The sequence below is a fragment of the Erythranthe guttata genome, chromosome 6 (assembly GCF_056151865.1).
Source record: "Erythranthe guttata isolate IM_541 chromosome 6, IM_541, whole genome shotgun sequence".
In the NCBI taxonomy this organism is placed as follows: Eukaryota; Viridiplantae; Streptophyta; class Magnoliopsida; order Lamiales; family Phrymaceae; genus Erythranthe; species Erythranthe guttata.
This window is the reverse complement of record NC_142538.1, coordinates 5,602,880-5,625,493: the sequence shown is the minus strand read 5'-3', so window position 1 is coordinate 5,625,493 and position 22,614 is coordinate 5,602,880. Positions and strand designations below refer to the sequence as shown.

Here is a 22,614-nt window from a genome sequence, read left to right as displayed (position 1 = left end):
CTCCTAATTTTCTATTAGTCATTAAAGTTGGCGATTGATAACCAAAAAACTGTTGTTTGTGAAATGACTTCTAAGAACATGCGATTGAATGTTAATAAAATGATTTGTTGTATTTAGTTCTTATAATACTTCTGTTTTTTACTACATTCATTGTAATTGCGTTATGTTCAATCTAACAAACCATGCTAGTAGTCCTATTTATTGGAAAATGGTCTTTAATGAACGCTCAATATCGGTCTGATTTGAAGGTGTGTAATCATTATCTACATAGTTTATATTCAAGAAATACAAAGCGAGACTTGTTATCTACATAGTTTATTATTCTAGAAATAATACTGAAATAATCTACACGTACTTTGGAAGAATTCTAGAAGTAATATATTTTGTCATTGTGATTTCAATAATTTTGATTTTTGATACTTTTTATCGAAATTTGATTTAGGGTAAATTACACCCACACACCTGAGGTATGCTTAAATAACTTTAAGGTCCCTGTGGTATCGATAATTACACTCACCCCCTTGAAACGTAGTTATAAACTCTAATGAGATAATGCATCGGATACGTTATTACGATAGAGTTATAACGCTCTATTGGTGTCAAGAAGTGGTGAAGACAACAAATAGTTATAGATGATTTAAGACATATTGGGGGAGCCATTTCACCACATAACTCTCCATAACTCTATGTTATCTCCACCACTAACTAAAAGTAATAGCCCATTAGAACCCTATCTGAATAATGTATCCAATGCATTATCCCGTTAGAGTTTCTAACTACATTTCAGGGGTGAGTGTAATTATCAATACCATAAGGACCTTAAAATTATTTAAGCATACCTCAGAGGTATGGGTGTAATTTACCCTATGATTTATATATGAAATTTGATTTGCGATCCCCCCATCCGAATGTGGATGTTGAAGTTATTTATATAGAATTTCTTAGATGTTGAAGTTATTTATATAGAATTTCTTAGGTGTCCACAGTACAACTAAACTATTTCGGTTGACAACTCAACATGTACCCGTTTGATCCCGGTTGCATAGTGGAGGTCCGAAACCTGGTGAAACCTGCAGCAAGAAGCCAGATTATTCGGTGCACAAAAATAAAATAAAAATATTGTATCAATTCCCTTTATGGTTATATATTATTTAATAAATAATTTATGCAATTAAATTATAGTAATGTTTTTCTTTTCGAAATCAATTACCTATATTAATTAATTATAGACAGTTTGGTAAACGCCCTATTAAGTCTAATTTCCTTTTTTATCAGGATATTCATATTTTCTCATTTTGCTAGAAGTCATTCGGTCACCTTAAATACTTTATTCTCATCAACTTCATCTCATCCTTAACACCATATCCACTCTAAAAAAATATATTTCATCCACACCTCCGCCCCTCCCTATTAATCCCATGTCGGCGATCACCTGATTTCCGCCAAAACATCACTCGAAAAAGTTATTTTTACCGGTCTCTGATATGAACCAACCAAGCACGCGAGCTATTGTCGAGCTAAATGAAAGAGTTGACGTTTCAGACGAGCTGCATGTGCCAAGTAGACCAATTACTCGAGCTCAAACCAAGCATCCATGTTTTACTTAGTGAAAGACGAGCTCTGAAAATAAGAACTCATAAGGCTTAGTTCGATCTAAGATGAACAAAATTGGAGTGAATTATCAGAGCAAATTGTGAAGCAAACCGAACTCAAATACTTGAGTTCGTCTAGTGATCCAACCGATAAGACATGACTTCGAGAAGAAAATTTATTTATTTTTTGTATTTTATTATAAGACAATTTATTTCTTGTTATTTAAGATCTGATTTGGTTTATTCTACTATCTCCTTACTAAAGATAACTTATGAATTATTTTCCTTGTAAATAGGTTGTTTTTAGGGTTATTATTATTTGGACCTTTTTATGCATTAATTTGAGAGATTAAAATTCTTCGTCCTTCAATAAATCGTCGGGATATTTTGTGAGTGGATTCTGTTGGTTTTTGGCCCAAATGTGTTTTGGGCCATAGAGCCCAATTGCCATCAGTTTTTATACACCACCATATTGAGTTAAGCCCAAGTTATTTATAAGTGAGCCCAATCCATTTCTGAGCCAAATCCATCCGTTGGATTTTAGGCTGAATCTGGACCGTCCATTGTCTCACTTAAATACCTCTTTCTCTCTCTTCACTTCTCTCATTCAGAAACCCTAGCCCTTTCTCCCTTCTTCTCCGCCGCTCCTGCTTCTGTCTTCTTCCTCCCTTGTACTGGCTTGACTGAGTTATGGCTGGAGGTCAAAGAGCATGGTACAGTGCTGACTTTGACTCTCCGGTACAGCCTTCACCGGCTCTATTTGACTTCAGTCTCTATATATATTGGCATGAAGGCTAGAAAAGGATAAAACACAGATAAAACCCTAATCCGACCTAAATCCCTCAGTTTTCTACTTCGTGAGTTCTGAAAAAGGGGTTATTGGTGAGTGGGTAAGCTTGAGTGCTTGATCTGTTCTTCCTTTGTGGTTTTCTGGGTAATCTAGGGTTTTGAGGGTTGTGAGAGAGAGAGAAGATCCGTTCTTCTTGAGGTACTCTGGTGGTGTATATTGAAAGTGTGAATCTTTGGTGTGAAATTGGAAGACTGAGCTGAAAATCTCAATCTATTATTCTTTCAATTGATTCATACCTTTTATTCTTTTCTTTCGTTTATACATTTCTATATCGATATACATATATATATTCTCATTGGCAGTAATCAATACTGCTCAAGGGGAACTTATATATTTTACAGTAGGTTGATGGAGTTGGGCAGTTTGATACCCTACAGATTCTTGTGAATTATTCTTAGCGATATATTATTGTTTTCTGATTCGTTATAATCAGGGGGTCAATACTTCCACCTTGATAATATTGGTTTCTAGCTCTCTATAGCTATGTGATAAATATTTCGAATTCCGTCAATTGAATCTTTACTTTTGGACGTTTCGTTCTTGCTTGCGCGTAAGATAATTGTGTCTCGTAACAAGCTATACGGGTTTCGTATTAGTCTTTGCCCTCATTTTCAGTCGAAAATGTGCATTTGTAGTCTAAGTTCTCTAACTAATTTCGTAGTCTAATTATTTAATTAGGTTGCTCGAGGGTCTTTTAACAAATTCAAAATACTCAGGCAAACAATTAGTTATACAAGATAGTTATAAAAGATTCAACTAATTTTCCCTAATTATAATCAATAAAACATGAATCCATTATTATATTTTGATCGATTTAAGGGGGCAAATTTTGTATGCAATGAAAGTATGCATATATTGTTAAATTTGAATTTAAATATCTCAAATCATAACAAACAATCTCACCTTTAAACTTTAGCATTTAGCAACAAACAAATTGGTGGATGTTTAAGAAAAAATAAATTATGCTAATTTCGGTTTGAGAATTTCCAATTTTAGACTGATTTTCAAATCCAATTTAAAAATTGAAAAGAAAATGGTTTTGCAATTCTTTAGACATAATTATAGTCAGTTATTTATTTCTAGAAAAATAAAATAAAATAATAGTGTCTAATTTTAGAGTGGTTTTATTTTGTGTTGGGCCAGACTGCTGTAAGAAAAGAGATGGGCTCAACAAAAAACTAAAAAAAACAAATAATAAATAAATCGAAACCCTTATAAAATCGAAAACCCTATAAAAGCCAAACCCTAAACCCCTTTCCGAACTCTCTTTCACCTCTGCGCCACAGAAAATCAGTCTGCCCGGCCGATTTTCTCTGCGCTCCACAAAAACCTACATAATATGCCTTCGTTGTTGGTAGCAGCAGAAGAAATTCAATCCGCCGACAAAATCATGAAGCCAGCAGATATGGAGTTGTCCGTCGAGAAAAAGATCAAGAAAGAGAAGAAGTCTAGCAAAAAATCCAAGCTAGCCTCTGATCCTGAACCCGACGATTCCGTTACCCCCAAAAAGAAGAAGGAAAAGAAGCGAAAGGCTTTGGAAATTGGCGGCGGCGGCGGCGGCGATAACGAGGAGGAGAAGAGCGACACCAGCTCCGAGATGGGTGAGCCGATGAATAAATCGGGTAAGAAGAAAAAAAAGATTAAACTTGATGAGGAAAACGTTACCGAGGAAAAAGTTATCGAGGATCCCAACGCTGTGTCGAATTTCCGGATTTCGAAGCCGCTGAAGGATGCTTTGAAGGCTAAGGGTATTGAATCGCTGTTCCCGATTCAGGCTATGACTTTTAATTTGGTACTCGATGGTTCGGATTTGGTTGGAAGGGCGCGTACTGGTCAGGTTAGGGTTCTTCTTTTTTATTAATTGGGTTTTTTTTCTTCTTCATATGCCTTTTGTTTTGTTTGAATTGATTCAATTTAGGGTTATACTGAATGCTTTTTGTGTTTTACTTTCACATATATTTATCAGGGTAAAACACTAGCTTTTGTGTTACCTATACTCGAATCACTGACGAATGGGCCCGCAAAAGCAGCTCGTAAGACTGGATATGGAAAGGCACCCAGTGTTCTTGTGCTCTTACCCACTAGGGAATTGGCCACACAGGTACCCGTTTTATGGCTTTCTAACAAATGTTGCATTTCGCTGAGTTTTTGGTTTTCGCTGTCGTTTTTTGTGTCGATGTTAATATTATACCTGACGACAGGTGTTTGCTGATTTTGAATCCTACGGTGCATCGTTAGGGTTGACATCATGTTGCCTATACGGTGGTTCTCCGTATCAGCCACAGCAGAATGCATTGAAAAGAGGTGTCGATATAGTCGTTGGTACTCCGGGACGTATTAAGGTTTGTTTTAGTTGTATCCCTTTTGTTTTATTAACTATTTCAAGGCATTTTCTTATCGGGGATTTTACGGAAATTATTTATTGCGCAGGATCACCTAGAGCGGGGAACTCTCAACTTGGGATCACTGAAGTTTCGAGTACTTGACGAGGCTGATGAAATGTTGAGGATGGGTTTTGTTGAAGATGTTGAACTTATTCTAGGTATGAAATACTGACAATGTATATTTTTCGGTTATTTTTCTTTTATTACATTGGCTGGTTGTACTAAATACTAATTTCATGATTGGAATTTAAAGGCAAGGTGCAGGATGTTACCCAAGTCCAAACACTTCTTTTCAGTGCTACTTTGCCAAGCTGGGTTAAGCAGGTTTGTTTGCTTCTGTTTCTGAAGAATCTTGATTTTACTGTACTCGATTCTAATTTGCTGCCGGACTTTCTTTTTTACGATGTTCTTAACATGACCTGACTTTTTTTTTGTCAGATATCCACTAAATTTTTAAAAGCGGATAAAAAGACTGCTGATCTTGTTGGTAATGAGAAAATGAAGGCCAGTACGAATGTAAGGCATATCGTTCTTCCTTGCTCTGCATCTGCCAGAACTCAGCTTATTCCTGATATCATCAGCTGCTATAGCAGGTTTTGTTTCTACCCTTGCTTTTCAATTCTCTTTTCAAATATGTTACCATTTTACTAACTCATTTCCATGTAACTAATACAGTGGGGGCCGAACTATTATTTTCACGGAGACGAAGGATTGTGCTTCTACACTTGCTGGTGTACTTCCTGGAGCACGTGCTTTGCACGGAGACATTCAACAGGCTACCCGTGAGGTAATAATCTTTGTGTTTACTTATGTTCTATTAGTTATTGTTAAGGTATTGGTAAATATTATCATAAACTTCGTCTATTATTTTACTACATGCATAAGACACGATCATTTGATTGAATGTGTATGTTAGAATGTATTGAACCTTCAAAGATTAAGAACAAAAAGATTAAGAACAACGTGCTTTTATGATTTCAGGTCACACTTTCTGGATTCAGATCGGGCAAATTCACAACCCTTGTTGCTACAAACGTAGCAGCACGAGGATTGGATATCGATGATGTCATGTTGATTATTCAGGTATGTTCAGATCAAGGGCTATTCTCCTACATATATCCTGCTTGTTTATTCAGCTTATGTGGCTACCTCCTGCCATAACATGGCTAACGAAGATAATTTTGTTGTGATTCAGTGTGAACCACCTCGTGATGTAGAGGCATACATCCATCGGTCTGGAAGAACTGGCAGAGCAGGTAAATTTCCGTTTTTTATTTATTTATAATTCTTGTAATTTAAAGTTACGATGTTTCTGTATTGACAAATGGTTCGATTTGCTACTTGCGCCAGGGAAAAGTGGTATTGCTGTAATGCTTTACGATCCAAGGAAGTCAAACTTCTCTAGGATAGAAAGAGAATCAGGTGTGAAGTTCGAACACATATCTGCTCCTCAGCCATCTGATATAGCAAAGGCTGCTGGTGCCGACGCCGCAGAAAAAATTAACGAGATCTCTGACAGGTATTATTATCGTGCCGTTTTCTATTGTTTAATAGTTGATTAAGTGGTGTGTATATAATATGACCAGTATTCTTATTTTACTTGAATCCTTTCAGTGTCATTCCCGTATTTAAAGCTGCTGCTGAAGAGCTATTGAAAACTTGTGACCTATCCCCAACTGACCTACTTGCTAAAGCACTAGCCAGGGCTGTTGTAAGTTTTCGCTTCTAGAACGGTTTTGTAATTAAAAAAACATTTTTTATTTCATAGTTGACTGAAGGTTTGCTTGTGTTAATGTTAATCAGGGTTACACTGAGATGAAGACTCGATCAATTCTCACTTCAATGGAGAACCATGTTACTCTACACCTTGAATGTGGAAGGGCCATGTACTCACCATCGTACGTGCTTCAAACCCGTGTTTTATATATATAATTATATTGTTTGGTCGTCTTTATTTATTTTACTAACCATAATGTTTTGCCAGGTTTGTCTACGGTGTTCTAAGGAGGTTTTTACCAGAGGATAAGGTTGAATCAATCAAGGGTCTCGCTCTAACTGCTGACGGAAAGGGGGCCGTATTTGATGTTGCTTCTGCCGATCTCGACATTTTTCTTGCTGGTGAGTTGATATTTGATTTTGCTTCACAGGCCTATTATTTTTATTCTCCGATGATTTAAAAATACTTATTTTTAGTTACGATGTGATAATTTTTATTGTTTGCGGATGGATGCAGGCAAGAATAATGCTGCTGGTGTAGAGTTACAAGTGGTTAAAACTCTGCCGAGTTTGCAAGAAAGAGAGCCGCAACAAAGGGGGAGATTTGGAAATGGTGGTGGTGGTTATGGTGGGCGTCGCGGTGGTGGCTTCTCCCAGAATAGAAGAGGCGGCGGTGGCGGCAGATTTGGAGGAGGAGGTCGTGGCGGTAACAGATGGTGAAGAAAATCACTTTCCGGCAACTACAAAACTAATTGATGCATAGAGCAATTAGCACATATGCTCAAGTGGGCCCCATACACGAATTTTGGTTGTTGAAGAAAGTTATAGTTATTATGTGTTGTGAGATGAGAGGATGTAAATGTCCTATTTTTCTCCCTTTTTTTGTTTTTTCAATGTTTTTATTACGACTATTGCGCAACGTTTGCAATTTTAATTGTTTCGAGGGTTTCAAATGCTCTCTCTAATTTTGTTCTGATTCGTAGTATAATCGAAATGGAGATGTGAACTTCTGATATGTTTTGCTCGATTTAAAAGAATTTGGTGTTTTTCTGTTCGTTTGATCTTCCGTTTTCTGTTATCTTCTAAACTTTGTGAGGTAAATTATTTCGGCGATGAATATACGTTTTGTGTCGTGCTCAGTTCTACAGAAGTTAGAAATATATTTGAGCTCATTTCTACAGAAGTTAGAAATATATTTGGATAGTAAAGTTTCAAATATTTTTGTTTCTTCCATAATTATTTATACAATTTTGATGCTTTAATTACAAATTGATAGTTGATAGTAAATTTATGGTAAATTACAAGCACCCCAGTGGCTGTTAAGATCTAATTACGAGAGTCAAATTCAAAATAATCAATAAGATTTCATGGAATATTCTCTAATTTGTACTTTTTTGTGCAAAAATGAAGTTTCTGATAACCACGATTCCACTGAATTTGACACTGGATGTGGCCATCGCCGTTAGTTTTCACACATTTGACCTTACACCGTTTGATCTAAGTTTGAAAATTACAAAAAATCTACCCCTGCCAGTTTAAATAATTATTAAAAAAAATAAAAAAAAAATTGTGGCTGATGTCGTGAACTATGTTTCTTCTTGTCTTGAATTTCTTCTTCTTCTTCTTATTATTATTATTATTATTATTATTATTATTATTATTATTATTATTATTATTATTATTATTATTATTATTATTATTATTATTTTTATTTTTTATTTTTTTTAATATATATTTAAACTGGGAGGTGTGACTTTTTAGTAATTTTTAGACTTAGATCAAATGGTGTTAATGTCAAATGTGTGAAAACTAACGGCGATGACAAATTTTCAAGTACATGGGACAAATTAATGCAATTGAGAGTAGAAGGGGGTAAAGTGATATCGAACCAAAGTATCAGGGTGAAAATTGGAATTTACCCTATATATATTTATATTTGCATAGAGTAGAACAAATTATAACACTGTAGATCCAATAAAAGATCACGGCGCCGTCAAAACACCGCTTCACTTTCTCTAATTATCAAGACAATCTCTGAACTTTCCAGTGGCTTCTCCCTTTCGTTTCCGATTTCGTTTCCGATTTCTTGAGCCATAATTCTCCTTCTCTTCCATTTTTAACCCCCGAACAAATTTTCGTCCACAGTCTACATTCCCCACAATTAAAAAAAATCGTTTCTTGATATGATTTTCAATCCGTATTTGTATATATCTTCTTCAAATCCCAATTGACGCTACACACATCAATCATGGGTTGGTGCAGAAGATCGTCAAAATTGATTTCCGATGCTTTCCGATGCTACCGCAACTCAAAGATTCCCGCACCCAGAAAACCCCCCATTCAAGAACCCGGTTCAAGAACCGATCTCCACACCTTCTCTCTCCGGCCCAATTCAATCCGGTCAAACATCTCCGGCGGTCGCCGGAGGAGCCCTTTTCTCGACGGGGCGAAGAGGTTTTACTACGTCGACAGAAACCAAGTCCAACACTTCAAACCCAGGGGTTACAAAAAATGGCTCGACAATCCAAGAAACACATTCACCATCATCGCCGTTGGTTCCGGAATCGTGATCACGGTCTACTTTGGGAATTTAGAAACCGTGCCCTACACGAAACGAACCCATTTCGTGCTGTTATCGCAATCCCTCGAACGAGAGCTCGGCGACTCGGAGTTCAAGAAGTTGAAAGCGCAGTACAAGGGCAAAATCCTGCCCCCGCTCCACCCGGAAAGTATCCGGGTTCAACGGATATCTCACGAGATAATCGAGGGTCTGCAGAGAGGATTGACGAAAGAGGAAGTGTGGAGCGATGTCCGGTACTCGACCGAAATCGTTCCTTTCCCCAACGAGGCTCGTGGGCGCGAGCACGACGGAGTTAGGGCTTTGGGTGATGGTGTGGATGAAGGGAAATGGGATAAGGATGAAGAGATTTTCGACGATCGGTGGGTTGAGCAGAGTAGGCGAAAAGGTCGAGAAAAGGGGATGGAATCTCAGACAAAGCATTTGGAGGGACTTAAGTGGGAGATTATTGTCGTCGATGATCCCATGATTAATGCATTCTGTGTGCCTGGTGGGAAGATTGTTGTTTTCACGGGGCTGCTTGATCGGTTCAGAGCGGATGCTGAGGTGGCAACCGTCATTGCGCATGAGGTGGGCTGTAGTAGTAGTAATAATTTGGGATTACGGTTTAGTTTCTTGATTTTGGTTTTGAGTTTAACGAAGATGTATGTATGTATGTATGTATATATGTATGTTATGTTTGGATTGTTTTGGTGGATAGGTTGGTCATGCTGTGGCGAGGCACTCTGCGGAACAGGTGTCGAAGAACCTATGGTTGACCATCTTGCAGTTGATTCTTTACCAGTTTTTCATGCCTGACGTCGTCAACACAATGTCGCATCTCCTTTTGAGGCTTCCTTTTTCTCGGAGGTACAATTTCGCTTTTTTGTTTTCATTCTTCGTTGCGGGCCGTTTGAGTTTCGACAATTTATGCTCGGTGGGTTCTTGTTGAAAGTGTTAAATCTCGGTTCTATTGCTTTCACTAGAACTAGTAACAGCCTGTCTTTGTTATCTGTTTGACATAATTTGTTTCGGCCACATGACTCGTATCTCCTGTTTTCTTTATATCGTTTTCGAATCATATATAGTAGTAGCAAATACACGTTGATTGTCGTGTGAAGTTCAGCTGGGAGTCGTAACTATGGAGCTAACACGTTCCTTGATTCTGACATAATTAATCGGTAGTTAAGTCATTCGACATTTGTTCACTCTAGAGATTCTCGTCACATTACTTTGTTGATGTCGATCGATGTCGTATTCCCTGTGTTATCTTTGCTCTGCTGAATAAAAATCGAGTCTTTATTCGATCACTCTTGGAATCTGACCCGTTCGTTCTTAATTTATTGATAGGATGGAGATGGAAGCAGATTACATAGGGCTGCTGCTACTTGCTTCGGCTGGGTACGACCCGAGGGTGGCCCCACAGGTTTACGAGAAGTTGGGGAAAGTGGCGGGAGATTCCGTATTTCAAGATTATCTTGCCACACATCCATCTGCTAAGAAGAGATCCCAATTCCTCTCTCAGGCTAAAGTCATGGAAGAGGCCTTCGACATTTACCGCGAGGTTCAGTCCGGTCCAGGCGTCGAGGGTTTCCTTTAAATCATTCAAAAAAAAAAAAAAAAAAAAAAACACTCCATTACAACAGTTTAAATCCATCAATTAAGTGATTATGATGGTAGTGACACAAATACTTTTTATTACATGTTTTTTTTTGCTTTCTTCTGTACGTTGCAATATATATATATATATATATATATATATATATATATATATATATATATATATATATATATATAAGAAAGAAATTTAGTTTCTCATTTTCTGCTATATAAAAAGGAAATTCAATCAACAGAATTAATCTTTTCTCCCGCATCTAATAAATGATTGAATCACAATGGATGAATCTCAAGAACTGTATTTCACGCTTGATACACAACTGCAAGAATTTGAGGGAGCTAACTCAAATTCATTCTCACGTGATTGTAACACCTAATTTATCCCCAAATGATCGATCTTTTCTCGTCTCCCGCTTAGTGTTCTACCTCTGCACAATCTCCGATTCAACTGCTTCTCTTCCATATGCGGACAAAATATTCAAATTCATCACACACCCGAGTGTTTTTGTGTATAATGCCATGATCAGAGCAAATGCGACTAAAATAAAGGATCCCAATTCGCGGGAGTCGTTATTTCTGTATAAAGAGATGCTGCGTAGTGGTCTGGTGCCTGATTGTATAACGCTCCCTTTTGTGCTGAAGGAATGTTCGAATCGGTTTGATGGGTTGATGGGTCGGGCCATCCATGCTCATGCGGTTGGGTTTGGGTATGAAGTTGATGTCTATGTGCAGAACGCTTTGATATGTTTGTACTTAGAGTGTGGAGTTTTGGAGGATGCGATGAAGGTGTTCGATGAAATGCCCCACAGAGATGTGGTTTCTTGGAACTCGATGATTGTAGGGTGTTTACGAGGTGGAGAGCTCGATACGGCGTTGGGGTTGTTTAGGGAAATGAAAGAGAGGAAAAACATCATCACTTGGAACTCGGTGATCACGGGTTTAGTCCAAGGTGGAAGGGCGAAGGACGCTTTAGACATTTTCCACGAAATGCAAAGTTTGGGCGATGAAAAAGGGGACACCGTGGGCCCGGATAAAGTAACGGTGGCGAGCGCGCTCTCTGCTTGTGCCTCTCTCGGTGCAGTCGATCAGGGAAAATGGGTGCACAGTTACTTGGAGAGAAGTGGTCTGGAATGTGATATGGTGATTGGTACAGCTTTAGTAGACATGTACGGTAAATGCGGCTGCATCGGGACAGCTTTGGAGGTTTTCTACGGGATGCCGGTTAAGGATGTCTTGGCATGGACAGCCATGATTTCAGTTCTTGCACTACATGGCTATGGCGACAAGGCTTTTGAGGTTTTTACGGAGATGGAAGAAGCAAAGGTGAGGCCTAATGCCGTCACTTTCGTGGGGCTGTTATCTGCATGCGCTCACTCGGGCCTCGTGCAGAAAGGTCGGTGGTGCTTTTATAAGATGAAAGACTGTCACTTTATCGAACCCCAGGCTCAACACTATGCCTGCATGATCGATATACTTGGTCGGGCCGGGCTTTTTGCTGAGGCGGAGGAGCTGATTAGAAGCATGCCCGTGAGGCCCGATGTTTACGTCTGGGGTGCGTTGCTTGGGGCATGCCAATTGCATGGGAATATTGAATTGGGTGAGAAAGTGGCGCGGTATTTGATTGATTCGGAGCCGAACAACCATGCTTTCTATATTGTTTTGTGTGATTTGTACGGTAAGTGTGGTAGATTTGACGATCGGAAGAGGATTAGAGCTTTGATGGAGGAACAAGGTGTGAGAAAGTCTGTTCCTGGTTCGAGCATGATTGAAGTAGATGGCGTTGTTTATGAATTCTCGGTGAACGGATCGTCTGAGATGATGATGCCGTTGGCTGCTTTAGAGAGCGTGTTGATGGAGTTGAGTAATGAGATGAAGATAGAAACGGTTATAAGTAATGGTATCATCGAGTAATTGACGGATAATTTTTTTTCTCGGGTTTTTTTTTTGTGTGTTAGATATAGATGTGTTGCTTAAGAAGTCGACGATGGATATGCTATCCCGTTCAGATGAAATTAGTAATCAATTTATCAAAGCATTCGATGACTCCAATGTGATTATATTATTATTACCTGTGGCGAATGAGGTGAAATTAGCTACTGAAATAACCGATCAATTATCGGGGGATGAATTTGTTCATTCGTCGATTGACTGAGTCAACTCTCGATAGAATGCAATATCTGCATGCAGATCTGACAGATATCCTGCAGTACATACACTTTGAAGTTTGAATATGTTTTTAGGACTGAGGTGGTGTTTGCAAAAGCCTTTGAAAAGTGATTTTGAGCATTTTGTAATACCAGTTTTTGCTTCTACTTCTCTTAAAATAAGCTGCTTTAAGCTATAAGTTAAAATTTTAAGCTGCTTTAAGCTATAAGTTAAATAGACAAGTAGATAAAACACAGAATTAATTAATTACGATATTGTCCAGTAATACTAATACAAAAGGACTGCTGACAAATTAATGAAGACAACATTAATTTATATCATATATGAAATGGATTATTGATCATGGGATAATTAATTAATTAAACTAATCAAAAGAAAGATCAGTTTAATTATTTGAGCTGATCATGTTTCCATCTTGTTGTTTATGCTGGATATCCATATAGTAATTCGCGAAAGCCTGCAGAGTGTTCATATCGGCCCTATAATGCTTCTGCGTAAATTCGAGAAACGACGGCCACCTGAAATCGGGATACAATCTTGGATTATCGGAATCCACCAATTCGTGCGGCGGCCGCACAACTTTGTCCTTCTTCGGACACAAAAAGAACGCAAGCGATTTCCTACTGCTCTCGCTATTCACCACCGCCCTGTGCAAACAGCTCTTGTACCTCCCATTCGAAAGCGCCTATAAAAAAAATTTCAATAATCAAAATATTATCGTCGCGTTAATTTAATTGAACATTATATTTAATGTTATTAATTAGTTACCATGAAAGTGTCGCCTATGTTGACTACGAAAGCATCCGAGTTCGGGGTAATGGATCGCCATTCATCGTCCACAAAGACTTGGAGTCCATTGATTTTATCTTGGTGGAGGATAGTGAGTGACGTGGGATCGCAATGTGGGCCCGTGCCTAGGGTTTGGTCCGGTTTTCGGCATGGTGGGTAATAGTTGAGCCTCATTATGGACTCATTTTCTTCGAAAAATTGCTTGAAATGGTCTTGCCTCACTCCTAAGCTCATCCCGAGTAGTTCCATAATTCCTAGAGAGAGTTTGTTCATCGCGCCGCAATATTGTTGGTATACTTTCCTGCAATTATGTAACACTCAAATTAATTATTGAGAATTTTGAACTATATTCTAAAATTATTGGTGGTCAAGCGGTTTTTACGTACCCTAAGTGGTCGAAATCGTCACCCAACGTCTTGTGGAAATAGTCTTCCACAATGTGGGACGAGGCCTCGTGTGCCGAGTATTGGAAAGAGAGAGTCTCCTTCCACGGAAGTTTCGAAGAGAACCTTCCGGTGAAGCTACTAGCGTAGCCGCAGTGTTCGCCGGCTTTTCTCAAAGCCTTTTGCTTCTCGTGGAGCGGTTGATCGAAGAAGTGGTCCATGCAACGATGGCCGTCCGATATGAGATCGGGGCTAACGCCGTGGTTGACCACTAGAAAGAAACCGTGCTTCCTGCACGCCTGGCCCACGAGCATAGATGCTCGTGCGGAGGCGGTGGGGTCCCCGGAGAGGAACCCACCAAGGTCGATGAGCGGCACTTGGAGCTCCGGGGGGTTCGCACGCGGCCGTTCGTGGTGTGGCCACACGAATTGCGACGGTATGTCCAATTGGTGTTGCAACAACTTCGCATCGAAAATCGGAGATCGTTTTTGGTCGTTTTCGTGTTTGGTGGGTTGCGGCACGGAGGGCGAGCTCGTGATATTCGTAATGTCTATAGTCATTGCATGAAAAAGAAAAGATATTTTGGTGTTTCAAAAATTTTAGAACGTAATGCAATATATTTTTTGTTGGGGGGTTTAGGGAAAATATATATATGGAGGGAAGAGAGGAAAAAATTAGAGAGTTGTGGTAAAGGAAAAGCCAAAGGCCGTTTGATTGGGAAATTGGGGAACAAAACTTGGCATCTTTATAGTGTCCCTCTTAATGTTTCTATCACAAACAACAAGGTGGGGGCATTTGCAAGAAAGGTGTTCAAGTGAAGTATTATTGCAAATAAGGACCCCTACTTTAATGAATTTAGGGACTGGCCCATCACTTTTTGTCATTTACAATGTTGATGGATAAACGTTTCCCGATGGGTTTTGACGTTTCCTTTGGTAGGGATGGCGTTAGTACAATTCTTGAGACAATCACAAGAATTAATAAATAAAATAAATAATAATAATAATAATAATAAGAATTATTATTATCATAATAATAAATAAGATAATAAATAATATATTGCTTCTAGTATCATTAGATTCAAATTTAAGCATCATAATATTTTTGAATATGATGAAGTTGACCTTTTATAGTCAAGTGTTGAGTTTGGTCTTTGGGTCATGATATTTTCTGTTCCACATGATAGTTTGTAAGTATTTTTAATTTATTATAAGTATTATTATTTTATTATTTATAATTTAATAATCTAGCTAGGTAAACTTAGTTTTTACATTTACATTATGATTAATATTTTTATTATATATTTTTAAAGAAAATATAAAATAAAATATCATGCCGACTCATGAGCTTTTAAGCAACTGAAAACGAGCTCAAGTTCGACTTATCGTGAGAAAATTCGAACTCGCAAGTTAAAGTCAAACTATATATTCACCTTAATTTTTTGAGTTTGAACGCATCTCGTTTACACTCTTAATTTCGACTAGTTAGCGTAATTTTAAAATTGCGATAATAATTACCAATCTCGTCGATAATATCAGAAATATAAACAAAACAAGATACCACACAATTACCAGATATGGCTAAACAAAACCTGCTTTTCTTTTATTCTTACAATTTATTTTTTTTTTTTTTTTTTTTCCATTGTAAAGCAAACAAATCTAATCTTAACTCATCCTATCAATTTCCAATGGTTTTGTCTCTATTGTAAAAGCTGTCACCACAAGATTTCTTATAAGATTTTCTTGACTCTGAATTTTAAAGTTTCAAAGAATTATAGAATTATAAAAAAGTTAAAAAAAAAAAAAAGGAAAAATAGAACCACATTTTATGTATGTATATATGATTAAATGTTTGAAATACTAATGACTTGGGATATTGGAGATTATTCCGCAGTCTTGCACTAAAGAAATTAAGAAATGCTAAAAAGGGTTAGAATTCTTTCAAAAAAATTATTAGTACTAGAATTATAGTACAAAAATGAGCAAAATATTATTACAATTTAAAAAATGTGACACCACGTTATTGTTATGTAAAAATATGTTTGTCACTTCAATCTACGTTTATTTTCAATTCGTTTTTTCTCTACTATTAGTGTTTTTCTGTTTTTTCAACCGATCTGATTTTAGTTCCGAACATATGTAAATTTTTATAGTTATTATTATTATTTGAAATAAAATCTTAGACGTATCTTCATAAATTAAGTTAGGGGTAATATGCTAGGTGCCCCTCAAAGGAAACTTAATTTGAACTAAATAACAAGTTTAAATCCAATCATTTAATTAAATCCTTTGTTTGAATTAATATATGAGCCACAACCCTAATTTTTTATTTATTACTATATTGCCCTTATACTTTAAATTATCTAACTTATACATTCACGTTTCTTCAAATTCAAATTTATTTCTCTTTATTTTTACTTTCTCTCCCACGTTCTCTAACTCCCCATCTCTCTCTCTCTCTCTCTCTCTCTCTCTCTCTCTCTCTCTCTCTCTCTCTCTCTCTCTCTCTCTCTCTCTCTCTCTCTCTCTCTCTTTTTTCTATTTCTCTCTCAACCATCTATCTCTTCCTTGTTTTCTCCAGTAGCAACGAAGGCCGGCGATGGCAGGTGGAGTCGTGGTGGAGAGCCCGCGGCTGTGGTTGTGCGGGTGCGAAGGGCTGTGGTTATGTTCGATTGTTTAGGTTCAAAATAGCAGATCTAGGGTTTCCCATCTTCTCTTACTCGTTTTCTCCGGTAGCAACGAAGGCCGACGATGGCGGGTGGACTCGTGGTGAAGAGGACGGCGGCAGGTGGCGGCGACAGTGGTTGTGCAGTGCGGGGGATGTGGTTATGTCGTTGAAACCATATGTTCGACTAATTGAATCTGATTTTTTTATTTTTTAAAGAGATTTTGCTTGGTTTGGGTTCAAAATAGCAGATCTAGGGTTTCCCAAAGGTAGTAGGTGGGTATAGATGCGGCGGCTGCGACAAGGGTTTGGCGGCGGCCGCACTAGATGCTAGGGTTGGCGACGGCTGAGAGTTGTTGGCGTTAGGGTTCAGAATAGTACACCATAGTATATCGTAGTACATCATAGAACACCATAGTATGCCATAGTATACCATTGTATTTTTAAAATCCATAGTATGCCATTGTATTTTTAAAATCTGATGTATTATTAAAAAAAAAAAAAACGAAAATAATTTTTCTTTCGTAATTTTCAATAAAATGTTAATAATAAGAAAAACATATAAGTTGTTTATAATAATTAAAAAAATTTGAGTGAAAAACGAAAAAAAACAAAGATGATAAAGTGTGCAAAAATAAATTAAAATATGTTAAATGAAGAAAATGAAGATATTAAATGCATAATAAAAATGATAAATGCAGTTCGAATTTTACTTAATGCAAATTTCGAATTTATGAGTAGAGGGACACTTTTGGAATGAATTTTATAAATGATGTGAAGCAAATGTTTAATTGGACTTGTCATTTAGTTCTAATTCATTTTATCACTAGGAACCTATATCTTAAGACCCCATTAAGTTTAAAAATACATTTATGTTAATTAAAACCAATAAAAATATAATTGTAACCGAAGTATATATATAACTAGCTAGCTAATATACTTTTTGTTTGATATGAAATTATATCCACTAAAATAATTTAATTAGCAAATCAAAATTATTTTTTTATGCTTACTGACATTATTAGGCAGCATATTAATAATGTTGGTATCATCATCCTATGCAACATCCATTGCAAACGATTCTTCCAATCTTTGCTCTCAGAATCCTGTCATCGAACTTTTGCTTACGTGGACTCAACTCAAATGCTGACTCACCACCTATTCAGTAGTACCATCACAAATTTCTATTTGAAGGCTGACTCATCTAATTTATTTCTAAATATAATTTGTCGTTTTTAAATATATATTTGATTATTTTCACATAAACTTAATTATTAATTTTTTTTTTTAAATTATGGAAGAAACTCTAATGGATTTACCGAAATCATCCATCGAATACGTCTATACGGTTTGAGGCTGATTGATTTATACTATGCTACACCAGGTGAAATACATTCGAGTAAATTTTTTAGCTTTCATAAGTGCACAAACTTACATGAATGTGTAGGACTGAGATTGGGTTGGTTTTTATCCACCAACCGACCCATTACTGACCATATTTTTAGGCGGATAATCAATTTTTAACCGACCCATTGGATCGGGTCGAAAATTTCACCCAAACCATCTATAATGGGTCGGTTGGTGGTTTCTAATATTATCAAAAGTTGGTTGACTGATAATTATCGGTCATCCAACTATATTATTAAAATTTTATTAAAAATATAAAATAAAGACCGTATTTTCTTAAGTGGTTATTGAAATTATCAAAATAATTAGTATTTTAAATTTTAAAAACAATCAACAAAGGAAAAAAAAATTGAGCTAAATCTTCCACTTTCTTTATGCCCAAGCTTAAACAAAAAGCTCACAAAACTCTACAAAATTTCTTGTGCATGTTTGAAATTACTCTGAATATTCTAATTATATTTTTTCGTTAAATTGTTATTTAGTTATTTTTAACTGATAAATGATGATCGCACTGTGGCATTACGCAGAATGTGGATATTTTTACTCCAAAACTTGAAAAAAAAATTAAGTGAACTAGGTTGCGGGTATAAACCACCAACCGACCCATTCCGGAACCAAATATTTGGTTGCCAACCATCAACCGACCCAAAGGTTGGGTCGGCAACGGTTTTCAAATTTGAGCAAAAATGGTTTAACGGATGGGTCGGTTTTTAGGCTGGTAATCGACCGACCCAACCGAGTCCCAGCCCTATGAGTGTGTATAAAATAACGGTAAAAATTTACCTAATGTAACTTTCACCCTGGTATAGCACATAAATAATAATAATAATATTTTTTTGAATGTGATAAGATGGAAAGATTCATTAATTTCAGCAAATATTATTTATTTAAAGAAATGTAAATACAATCGACACCATATATTGTTTAGTACTTAATTATTGGCACGTGTGAATGGGTCAAATACATTAATAGAAGGAGACCAACTCGTAAAGCAAAGACAATAATGTTTGACACTATTATATAATATATCAGCTGAGACTAATTTGCATTGGCTGGAAATAAAATAATTAAATAATGTAAAGCAACTCCACTTTAAAAGATAAAGTGTGTCAAACCAATATCTTAAAAATACCGACACACATAACTTAATTACTGTTTAAATCACAAACAGACGACACCAAAATCTGTTGGATTAGATTACATTAACATTTAACATTTAACCCTAATCTTCTCTTTTTCTTTTTTTCAGATCAAAATTTACTGTTTTGGTTGGTGGGTTTTCACTGTTTTATCTTTTTTTTTGTCTTGTTCGCACTCGACAAAAACAAATCACTTGTTATCGATAATACGTGGCAAAATTTTTTTTTTCTCATATTGTTATGATTATGATCCTGAGAAGATAATCTAGACTCATGAGAATATAGTGTAGGGTAAATTATGTACATTTTATTTTTACTTGAGTTTCTGATAAAGAAAGAGAGATATAAAACGTGAGAGAAATATACATAGCTAAATTGTCCTTTTCCTTCTGAGACCATTCTTCTTTATCCATTTATATGTAATGAGTTTTTGAGCGACCTAGACAAAATATGAGAGAAATACACATTCAATTCGAATCTTAACCTAATTTTCAAATCTACTTCCAAGCGCCGAAAACACAAGAGTTCAAATTATCTGAGGTTGTGGATATTGTGTGAGAGAGTCAAGATATGAGTGATTTTGTTCCGATTTATGGCTCCGGGTAATTTGTGCTTTGTGTTGTTCTTTTGCTGAACACCGTTGGTAGTTTTTTGGACGAGAAACGTGACATAGAAAACTGAGGCGTAACAGAAAACTGAGCTTCTCATTTCATTGGAGTTTAGTTGTTCATAGCTTCCGTGTTGGTTTGTTTCTTTAGTTTACATTTTTTTTGTTTATTTTGTTCTTATATAATTTGTAATCCCCTAACCCCATTTCCACAAGTAATCTTTGTAACAAATTATGCGTTATGTATACTCTTATGTTTATCCTCGGGTTCAAATGGGTGCCCAACAAGACGAGTGGTAATTATTATACTTTACATAGGCGAATATTTTGTGTAATTTGACCTAAGCTGCAAGAAAACCATGTATGATCGATCTACCATATACTCGTTTCGTTTTTTTAACTAACGTTTTAGCAAGAAATAATATTTCATATGAACTTTTCTTTACAATTTCAATGCATACCAAATTTGCTCCGAGAACTATGGCCTAACATTAGTGACAGGTTAACAAAGTAAAACAGCGAAGATAAAAAGTTACGAACGGATGATTTTGTCGATTAAATACCTTCTCGTAAAATCAAGACTAGTTAATAGCTCTTTTAAATGGTGTGCGTATATAAATCAACCTCTAACGACAATTGAAAAGAAAACAAATCTCAAGTGGCAATAGTGGTATAAAAACTCATCATCTCTCTAAAGTCTAAACTAATAAGCATCAACTAAGCTAGTGGTATAAAAACTTTGTGCTCGATTTATTTGGATGTCAAGATCTTGGGAAGTAAACATATAGAAAATGCTTTGTTGCGAAGCATCAATATACCGACATAAACTAAAGCACAATAAAAACTCATGATCCATTTCCATCACTCGAAAACTTTTTTCTGATAATTGTAATAGTGTCCTAAATAGGAACACCTCTACTGGAGGAGTTCCCACCACTATAATCCTGCTCAAATTAAGTATGTACGTGCACACACACACACACATACATACACATATACATACATACTTTGTGGGATGAACTCGATCTCGGTATATATATCATAGAGAAACTCGTAACTAGCTATATAGGTGCACTGGATATACCTCTGTACTCATTCAATAAATTGCAAATCACACAAGAGATACAAATTCGACCGCATGAGCTATAAAGTTTTGGCAAAGAGATTCGAACTCAGGTCATTTCCGGAGCAACTAAGACTTACAATCGATTCATTTGCATCTCGATAATTTTAAACTCACATTTATAAAATAAAATAAAATAATAATAATAATAATAATAATAATAATAATAATAATAATAATAATAATAATAATAATAATAATAATAATAATAATAATAATAATAATAATAATAATAATAATAATAATAATAATAATAATAATAATAATAATAATAATAATAATAATAATAATAATAATAATAATAATAATAATAATAATAATAATAATAATAATAATAATAATAATAATAATAATAATAATAATAATAATAATAATAATAATAATAATAATAATAATAATAATAATAATAATAATAATAATAATAATAATAATAATAATAATAATAATAATAATAATAATAATAATAATAATAATAATAATAATAATAATAATAATAATAATAATAATAATAACATAATAATCCTGTTATCATTATAATTGAAGTATATAAAGTACAGTTACCTCTCCAAGAGCAAATTTGGAATTTTCAAAAGAATATTCCTTGAAACTAAACTAAATTCGTAAGAGGGGTATATGTAAGACAGCTACAAATACAAACTGCAGGTGGATAACCGTATTTTCTCACACGTGACAGCGGTTATCTGAAATTAGATCAAACCTTAAGGTGGTAAAATTAATTTTTATCCCGAAAAAAAAAAACCCGGAACATAATATAAGATAACGAAAATCTCTTTTTCATAAAAAGACAAAGGTGAGTTGAGGGAGCAAGAAAGGTCCACAGAGGGCAACTAACATGGTGGTGGAGTGGCATCAGTGACAAAAAGGTGGGGGCAAGTGAGTTTATCTCATACAAGGAATCGCATGAAAAAAGTGACAGATAACGTCGACACAATATATCTTAATAATACTAAACACTCTACTTAGTAATGAGGCACTATTGTCTGCGTTTAGAAACAAATAAAAGAGGCTCTATTGCCTTCCTTTTTGTTCACTACAAGAAATAATGCTCCTTATCTTACTTATTCGTGACTTGATTGATATGGGGAGCAGACACAATCCTCAAATTGATATTGCCTTTGGACTTTTCTTGATTCTGTGTTAGCTGGAGTTTCCTAAGTGCGTGTCTTGTTCAGGTACATTTGTGTGTGGTGGTGTTTGTACATAATATAAAACGAGCGGTCACGAGGAAACACGTGAACATGTTTCACTTTTCAAGTGAACTCATACAAGGTATCATTCAACACGAATGTAGCTAAAGGCATATAACACGCACACACACACACACACACACACACACACACACACACACACATATATATATATATATATATATATATATATATATATATATATATATACATACATACGACTGTAGCAACTCCTTATGAGTTTCCTAATATCTTGTGTTTGGGATTTGTGAATTATACGATTCTTATATTCTGTAATAATCTTCGTAGGGTTGTTTAATAATATCGGTTGAGATTCGGACTTAGTTAGAATAGAAAGTAGGAAAAGCAAAAATACAATTAGTCGGAATAGCCAGACCGTTTTATTATAGAG

General features: G+C 35.8%; 3 protein-coding genes and 1 pseudogene across 4 annotated transcripts; 3 read left to right on the top strand and 1 right to left on the bottom strand.

Annotated features, from left to right (window-relative positions):
• Positions 1–3,536: 3,536 nt before the first annotated feature.
• Positions 3,537–7,596, top strand: LOC105977661 (DEAD-box ATP-dependent RNA helicase 7). The gene is made up of 14 exons (XM_013002999.2): positions 3,537–4,279; positions 4,409–4,543; positions 4,644–4,784; positions 4,873–4,984; positions 5,080–5,150; positions 5,265–5,419; positions 5,502–5,613; positions 5,808–5,909; positions 6,022–6,082; positions 6,177–6,345; positions 6,441–6,537; positions 6,630–6,724; positions 6,811–6,944; positions 7,060–7,596. The coding sequence occupies exons 1-14, from the start codon at positions 3,782–3,784 to the stop codon at positions 7,260–7,262; spliced, it is 2,085 nt and encodes a 694-aa protein (XP_012858453.2). The 5' UTR covers positions 3,537–3,781; the 3' UTR covers positions 7,263–7,596.
• An 898-nt stretch (positions 7,597–8,494) lies between these two features.
• Positions 8,495–10,818, top strand: LOC105977704 (Peptidase family M48 family protein). Its single transcript, XM_013003054.2, has 3 exons — positions 8,495–9,690; positions 9,821–9,969; positions 10,450–10,818. The coding sequence occupies exons 1-3, from the start codon at positions 8,791–8,793 to the stop codon at positions 10,697–10,699; spliced, it is 1,299 nt and encodes a 432-aa protein (XP_012858508.2). The 5' UTR covers positions 8,495–8,790; the 3' UTR covers positions 10,700–10,818.
• A 95-nt stretch (positions 10,819–10,913) lies between these two features.
• Positions 10,914–12,756, top strand: LOC105977703 (pentatricopeptide repeat-containing protein At5g66520 pseudogene; annotated as a pseudogene). The gene has a single exon (XR_016031761.1). The product of XR_016031761.1 is annotated as a pentatricopeptide repeat-containing protein At5g66520 pseudogene (transcript).
• A 351-nt stretch (positions 12,757–13,107) lies between these two features.
• On the bottom strand, positions 13,108–14,772 carry GA20OX2 (gibberellin 20 oxidase 2). Its single transcript, XM_013003055.2, has 3 exons — positions 14,058–14,772; positions 13,651–13,972; positions 13,108–13,567 (listed from the first exon to the last, which is right to left on the bottom strand). Exons 1-3 carry the CDS (start codon positions 14,612–14,614, stop codon positions 13,268–13,270), a joined length of 1,179 nt encoding a protein of 392 aa, XP_012858509.1. The 5' UTR covers positions 14,615–14,772; the 3' UTR covers positions 13,108–13,267.
• Positions 14,773–22,614: the final 7,842 nt, after the last annotated feature.

What these genes read in the sequence shown, in the direction of transcription:
- GA20OX2 (XM_013003055.2), bottom strand. Translation starts at nt 14,614, where the DNA reads ATGACTATAGACATTACGAATATCACGAGCTCGCCCTCCGTGCCGCAA. An exon ending in GACGATTTCGACCACTTAGG is followed by an intron (nt 13,973 to 14,057) that starts GTACGTAAAAAC and finishes ACATAATTGCAG; the next exon opens with GAAAGTATACCAACAATATT. An exon ending in ACATAGGCGACACTTTCATG is followed by an intron (nt 13,568 to 13,650) that starts GTAACTAATTAA and finishes TTTTTTTTATAG; the next exon opens with GCGCTTTCGAATGGGAGGTA.
- LOC105977704 (XM_013003054.2), top strand. Translation starts at nt 8,791, where the DNA reads ATGGGTTGGTGCAGAAGATCGTCAAAATTGATTTCCGATGCTTTCCGA. An exon ending in CAACCGTCATTGCGCATGAG is followed by an intron (nt 9,691 to 9,820) that starts GTGGGCTGTAGT and finishes TTTGGTGGATAG; the next exon opens with GTTGGTCATGCTGTGGCGAG. An exon ending in AGGCTTCCTTTTTCTCGGAG is followed by an intron (nt 9,970 to 10,449) that starts GTACAATTTCGC and finishes ATTTATTGATAG; the next exon opens with GATGGAGATGGAAGCAGATT.
- LOC105977661 (XM_013002999.2), top strand. Translation starts at nt 3,782, where the DNA reads ATGCCTTCGTTGTTGGTAGCAGCAGAAGAAATTCAATCCGCCGACAAA. An exon ending in TGCCAAGCTGGGTTAAGCAG is followed by an intron (nt 5,151 to 5,264) that starts GTTTGTTTGCTT and finishes TTTTTTTGTCAG; the next exon opens with ATATCCACTAAATTTTTAAA. An exon ending in ATCATCAGCTGCTATAGCAG is followed by an intron (nt 5,420 to 5,501) that starts GTTTTGTTTCTA and finishes TAACTAATACAG; the next exon opens with TGGGGGCCGAACTATTATTT.